The following is a 6,717-nucleotide window of genomic DNA, read 5'->3' as shown; positions in this document are numbered from 1 at the left end:
GCGCATGCCTAAACAGCTTTTGTTCGGCCGGATCGAGGGGGCTAAACGGGCGCGGCACGGGCTAGAGAAGAGATGGAGTGATGTGGTACAGGAGGACGTGGAGCTGAGTGGACTTGCCGATGACTGGTACCAGCGGTGTCAAGATCGGCCTCAGTGGAGGAGGCTCGTGAAGGACGCTACTGGGCAGTTGGAGGCAGTCGCCCTCCAACAACAACGGAGGGCGGAGGAGCGACGCTCACAACAACGAGCGGAGCGCCGGGTGGCTAAAGCACAGCAAGTTGGTACAGTAGGGGGCACAGGTGGTGCATCAGCCAGTCATCTCGGTCATCTCGGTCAGTCGACCCGTGGCACCTGGGTCTGCCCCGTGACCACCTGCCAGCGGGCGTTCGACACTTCACGTGGCCTCAAGGTGCACATGGCCTGGCACAAGCGTCGTGGTGACGTCACCGCCACTTAGTGGCGAATGGTGGTTGTTGTTGTTGTATGTACGTGTGTGTACGTGCGTGTACGTGTGTACGTGCGTGTGTACGTGCGTGTGTGTACGTGCGTGTGTACGTGCGTGTGTACGTGTGTGTACATGCGTGTGTACGTGTGTACGTGCGTGTGTGGTGTGTGTGTACGTGTGGGTGTGGTGTGTGTGTACGTGCGTGTGTGCGTGTGTACGTGTGTACGTGTGTGTACGTGCGTGCGTACGCGTGTGTACGTGCGTGTGTACGCGCGTGTGTACGCGTGAGTTTCGATTCCCGCCCACGGCCACCGACACCAGCAGTGACGATTCTCCGAACCGGTCCTGGGCCTCCCCCTAGGTTGACCCAGCCTCAAACGAGCCCCCGGCATCGTCCACCGGGGCAGACGGAGCCGGGGCCACCCCGACGGTCCGTCGAGAGGCTACCGGGGGCCCCCCCCCCCTTGTCGTTGTAGAACTTGTCTGCGGCGAGCGAGGGGGGCCCCAGCTACGTGACGGTGGGGGTGCCACCCTCTCCAAGGCCCCCGCGCCGCTTCTGCGCTGTGTGCGGCTTCCCGGCGGCGTACACGTGCGTGTCGTGCGGGGCGCGGTGCTGCTGTGTGCGGTGCCTAGCGGTGCACCACGACACAAGGTACACACACACGTACACGTACACACACACACGTACACACACACACGTACACGTACACACACGTACACACACGTACACACACACGTACACGTGCGTGTCGTGCGGGGCGCGGTGCTGCTGCGTGCGGTGCCTCGCGGTGCACCACGACAGAAGGTACACACACACACACACGTACACACACACACACGTACACACACACACGTACACGTGCGTGTCGTGCGGGGCGCGCTGCTGCTGCGTGCGCTGCCTCGCGGTGCACCACGACACGCGGTACACACGCGCTGACACACACACGCACGTACACGCGCTGACACACGCAGACACACGCGGACACACACGGACACACACGTACACATGCACACACCAACAACCGCCATTTGCCACTAAGTGGCGGTGACGTCTCCACGACGCTTGTGCCAGGCAATGTGCACCTTGAGGCCACGTGAAGTGTCGAACGCCCGCTGGCAGGTCACGGGGCAGACCCAGCAGGTGCCACGGGTCAACTGAGACGACTGGCAGACACACCAACGTACACACGCGTAGACTCGCACACGCGCGTACACACACACGCGTCACCCCTACCTGCTCATTGGTGTTGTTTTTGCCGCGTTGTTGGCGTGTTTCTAATGCGTGCGCGTGTGCCTTCGTGCGTTCGCAGGTGCCTGAAGTGGACAGTTTGAAGCGTGCGCCGTGCGTAGACTTGCCGGCGAAAAGCGGCGAGACTGAGCCACGGAGGAAGAGGCTGTAGCAGAGGTCGCAAACGGGTTTTGATTCCTTACCCGTACCCGTACCTGGCCACACCAGGGTCGCAAATGGGTACCCGTACCCGGCTGGGTACGGGTACCCGTTCCCTACCCCGTACCCTACCCGAAATGAGTGACAAACGGTGACTCACCAGTGACTCACGGCCTACCCGTACCCGTACCCGGCCGCACCAGGGTCGCAAACGGGTACCCGTACCCGGCTGGGTACGGGTAACCGGGTATCGGGTAGGGTACCGGTATCGGGTACCCGGTTGCGACCTCTGGGCTGTAGCTCTGGTGTGGGCCCGCGCTGTGCATCGCTATCGAAGCGTGTGTTTGTTTGAATTTGTCGAGCAGTGCCGGATTATCCGAGAAGCAAAAGTAGCAAACGTAGCGACGGGTGAGTCCTGCACTTTCAAGGGCCCCGCGCTGAACGCTGTCAAGCGATCAATTCCGGTTCAGCGATTCTGCACTTGCTCTAGCACTACAGTACTATACCGCCTTCAAATGAAGAAATACAATAGCTTTACTATCCAGGCTGTGGAGGCCGCTGAACGATCTTACAGGAACATGCTAATTTCTACTTGGCAGCGCTCCGATTGGTGGGAAACCCACCGCCGTCACGGTCGCTGCCCGCCACCAACATTTTCATTGGCTGCCGACATTTGGGCTACGCCCATTTCAAGCCTTTATCAGCAGTTGGCACCTGCTGAGTCTTTCCCGTGTTAGCCTGCACCTAGCCTGGCACAGCAGTCAACCCACGGCACCTGCGTCCGTCCGTGACCTGCCTCAAAGGTGCACCTAGCCTGGCACAAGCACCGTGGTGACATCACTGCCACTCAGTGGTTGTGTATTTGCATGCGTTGCGTGTTTCTATTTGAGTTTTTCATGGGAGTGTTTATATTTATGCGTGTGTGTGCGCGTCTCTACGTGTCTGCGTGCGTGCACGTGTCTGCGTGTCTGCGTGTGTCTGTGTGCGTGTCTCTGTGTGTGTGTGTCTGCGTGTCTGTGTGTGTGCATGTGTCTGCGTGTGTCTGTGTGCGTGTCTGCGTGTGTGTGCGTGTCTGTGTGTGTGTGTGCGTGTTTCTGTGTGTGTGTGTCTGCGTGCGTGTGCGTGCATGTGTCTGCGTGCGTGTGCGTGTCTGCGTGTGTCTGCGTGCGTGTGCGTGTCTGCGTGTGTGTGCGTGTCTGTGTGTGTGTGTGCGTGTTTCTGTGTGTGTCTGCGTGCGTGTGCGTGCATGTGTCTGCGTGCGTGTGCGTGTCTGCGTGTGTCTGCGTGCGTGTGCGTGTCTGCGTGTGTGTGCGTGTCTGTGTGTGTGTGTGCGTGTTTCTGTGTGTGTCTGCGTGTCTGTGTGTGTGCATGTGTCTGCGTGTGTCTGTGTGCGTGTCTGCGTGTGTGTGCGTGTCTGTGTGTGTGTGTGCGTGTTTCTGTGTGTGTGTGTCTGCGTGCGTGTGCGTGCATGTGTCTGCGTGCGTGTGCGTGTCTGCGTGTGTCTGCGTGCGTGTGCGTGTCTGCGTGTGTGTGCGTGTCTGTGTGTGTGTGTGCGTGTTTCTGTGTGTGTCTGCGTGTCTGTGTGTGTGCATGTGTCTGCGTGTGTCTGCGTGCGTGTCTGCGTGTGTGTGTGTGCATGTGTCTGCGTGTGTCTGTGTGTGTGTCTGTGTGTGTGTGTCTGCGTGCGTGTGCGTGTCTATGTGTGTCTACGTGTGTCTGCGTGTACATCATGGGGGGAGCGGTTAGCGCTAAGTTGCCCTACGATCCAGGCGACCACCAACACCAGCGGGTGAAGATGAATTCTAATTATCCGAAGCGGTGCCGGGCCTCCCCTAGGTTGACTCGGCCTTAAAACGAACTACCCGCACGCGGCGCTGGCCACCCACCGCTGCTGCTGCTGCTCACAGCACTTGCCCCAAGTCTGTCGCAGGCTACACGGGGGAGCTTCGTCTTTGTGGACGCAGTCGGCGTAGAAACTAACAAAAAATTAAGGAAAGTTGCCGGGAAAAAGTGTTTTAATCCGCGAGCATTTCTTATTTATTTATTCGTGAATTTACAATTTTTGTACCAAGAAATTGAGAAGCGTAAACGGAGATTGTTTAAAAAAAAAATAATAATTTTGTTACTCGCGCGGCTGTGCGAGCCCTCCACCACCCGGCGGCGTCACAGCCAATCAACTCGGGGGGGGGGGCAACTGGACCCCCCCCAGAGTTGGATCGTACCAACTGAGGTCAGCACACAGGGGTGGAGGGGAGGCAACTAGACCCCCCCCCACCCTTCCAGACTTGGATCGTACCAACTGAGCCTCAGCACGGCGGGGGGGGCGACTGACCCCCCCCCCCCCCCAGAGTTGGATCGTACCAACTGCCTGGGCACGGGGGGGGGCGACTGAACCACCCCCCCCCAGAGTTGGATCGTACCAACTGCCTGGGCACGGGGGGGGGGGGGCGACTGACACCCCCCCCCCAGAGTTGGATCGTACCAACTGCCTGGGCACGGGGGGGGGGGGCGACTGACACCCCCCCCCCAGAGTTGGATCGTACCAACTGCCTGGGCACGGGGGGGGGGGGGGCGACTGACACCCCCCCCCAGAGTTGGATCGTACCAACTGCCTGGGCACGGGGGGGGGGGGCGACTGACACCCCCCCCCCAGAGTTGGATCGTACCAACTGCCTGGGCACGTGGGTGGGGGGGGGGGCAGACTCGTGCATCACGACAACAATAAAGTGGCGTGTCACACGCAGTGGGCCGCGTTGTTCTTGGCGGCCCCCCTGGCCCCAGTGTCAGGGGACTCGCGGCGTCACCCACAGCGCCAATCACCCACGGTGTCACCCACGGCGTCACCCACGGCATCACCCGCGGCATCACCCGCGGCGTCACCCGCGGCATCACCCGCGGCGTCACCCACGGCATCACCCACGGCATCACCCACGGCATCACCCACAGCATCACCCACACAGTGTCAGGTGACTCACGCCATCACCGTCAGGGCCTAGTGGTGTCGTGCAGCAGCAGCAGGAGGAGGCAGCAGCCCAGGGCGGTGATCAGCGTCAGGTGACCCACCGTGTCACCCACACAGTGTCACCCACACAGTGTCAGGTGACCCACCGTGACACCCACAGCGTCAGGTGACCCACCGTGTCACCCACAGCGTCAGGTGACCCACCGTGTCACCCACAACGTCAGGTGACCCACCGTGTCACCCACAGCGTCAGGTGACCCACCGTGTCACCCACAACGTCAGGTGACCCACCGTGTCACCCACAATGTCAGGTGACCCACCGTGACACCCACAACGTCAGGTGACCCACCGTGTCACCCACAACGTCAGGTGACCCACCGTGTCACCCACAGCGTCAGGTGTCACCCACCTTGTCACCCACAGCGTCAGGTGACCCACGCCATCCCCCGTGATGTCAGGACACCCACGGCGTCAGGGCCTCGTGGTGTTGTCGTGCAGCAGCAGCTGCAGCAGCAGCAGGAGGCAGCAGCCCAGGGCGGTGATCAGCGTCAGGGCCAGCACAGCCGGCTCGTGGTCCAGGCTGCCCACGGGCACCGAGAGCGCCAGCGGGCTGCCCCCCCCCTCCTCCTGCTGCTCGCCAACAGAGGGGGGGCAGGGGCAGAGGGGCAGGGGGGCAGCAGCAGCGGCAGGAGGAGGCGGGGGGAGTGGGGAGGCGGTGGGGAGGGAGATCGTCAGCCATGTTCTATACACTGGTGGATAAAGTGGCTTATGAAGAGTTGGTGTCATCCCCAGTCATCACCGACTCTCGCAGAGACCCGTAGACCCGCGCAGAGACCCACAGACCCACGCAGAGACCCACAGACTCACACAGAGACCCACAGACCCACGCAGAGACCCACAGACCCGCGCAGAGACCCACAGACCCACGCAGAGACCCACAGACTCACGCAGAGACTCACAGACTCACACAGAGACTCACGCAGAGACCCGTAGAGGGTCTCACAAATTCACAGACACACAGAGACTCACAGACTCAGGCAGAGACCCACAGACTCACAGAGACCCACAGACTCACACAGAGACCCATAGACTCACACAGAGACCCACAGACTCACACAGAGACCCACAAATTCACAGACACACAGAGACCCACAGACTCACAGAGACCCACAGACCCACACAGACCCATAGACTCACACAGAGACTCACAGACTCACACAGAGACCCATAGACTCACACAGAGACTCACAGACTCACACAGAGACCCACAGACTCACACAGAGACCCACAGACTCACACAGAGACTCACGCAGAGACCCGTAGAGGGTCTCACAAATTCACAGACACACAGAGACTCACAGACTCAGGCAGAGACCCACAGACTCACAGAGACCCACAGACTCACACAGAGACCCATAGACTCACACAGAGACCCACAGACTCACACAGAGACCCACAAATTCACAGACACACAGAGACCCACAGACTCACAGAGACCCACAGACCCACACAGACCCATAGACTCACACAGAGACTCACAGACTCACACAGAGACCCACAGACTCACACAGAGACCCACAGACTCACACAGAGACCCACAGACTCACACAGAGACCCACAGACTCAGAGACCCGTAGACTCACGCAGAGACTCATAGACTCACGATGATGTGTGTGACGTCATCGTCGTTATTAAGCTGTGACGTCATCGTCATCACTAAGCTGTGTGTGACATCATCGTCATCACTAAGCTGTGTGTGTGACGTCATCGTGACTAAGCTGTGTGTGTGACGTCATCGTCGTGACTAAGCTGTGTGTGTGACATCATCGTCGTGACTAAGATGTATGACGTCATCGCCGTGACTAAGCTGTGTGTGACATCATCGTCGTGACTAAGCTGTATGACGTCATCGTCGTGACTAAG

The 6,717-nt window shown here is 59.8% G+C and overlaps 2 protein-coding genes across 2 annotated transcripts in view; one reads left to right on the top strand and one right to left on the bottom strand.

Annotated features, from left to right (window-relative positions):
• The first annotated feature begins 614 nt into the window (after positions 1–614).
• LOC133362905 (keratin-associated protein 4-3-like) lies at positions 615–4,195 on the top strand. The gene is made up of 2 exons (XM_061581868.1): positions 615–1,097; positions 1,756–4,195. The coding sequence occupies exon 2, from the start codon at positions 2,699–2,701 to the stop codon at positions 3,623–3,625; it is 927 nt and encodes a 308-aa protein (XP_061437852.1). The 5' UTR covers positions 615–1,097; positions 1,756–2,698; the 3' UTR covers positions 3,626–4,195.
• A 318-nt stretch (positions 4,196–4,513) lies between these two features.
• PIGX (phosphatidylinositol glycan anchor biosynthesis class X) overlaps positions 4,514–6,717 on the bottom strand; it is an 18,061-nt gene continuing 15,857 nt past the window's right edge. Inside the window, exon 5 of the mRNA XM_061581888.1 lies at positions 4,514–5,427. Coding sequence (XP_061437872.1) covers positions 5,266–5,427 — 162 coding nt within the window. The 3' untranslated portion in view covers positions 4,514–5,265. The remainder of the gene's footprint in view (positions 5,428–6,717) is intronic.

The sequence above is a fragment of the Lethenteron reissneri genome, unplaced genomic scaffold (assembly GCF_015708825.2).
Source record: "Lethenteron reissneri isolate LAM-NWPU_2019-01 unplaced genomic scaffold, ASM1570882v1 scaffold_1638, whole genome shotgun sequence".
NCBI classification, from domain to species: Eukaryota; Metazoa; Chordata; class Hyperoartia; order Petromyzontiformes; family Petromyzontidae; genus Lethenteron; species Lethenteron reissneri.
The sequence above is the reverse complement of the archived record's forward strand: the minus strand, read 5'-3'. Positions and strand labels throughout refer to the sequence as shown.

Bases quoted from the DNA above. Each gene is read 5' to 3' on its own strand.
- LOC133362905 (XM_061581868.1), top strand. From the start codon at position 2,699: ATGCGTTGCGTGTTTCTATTTGAGTTTTTCATGGGAGTGTTTATATTT.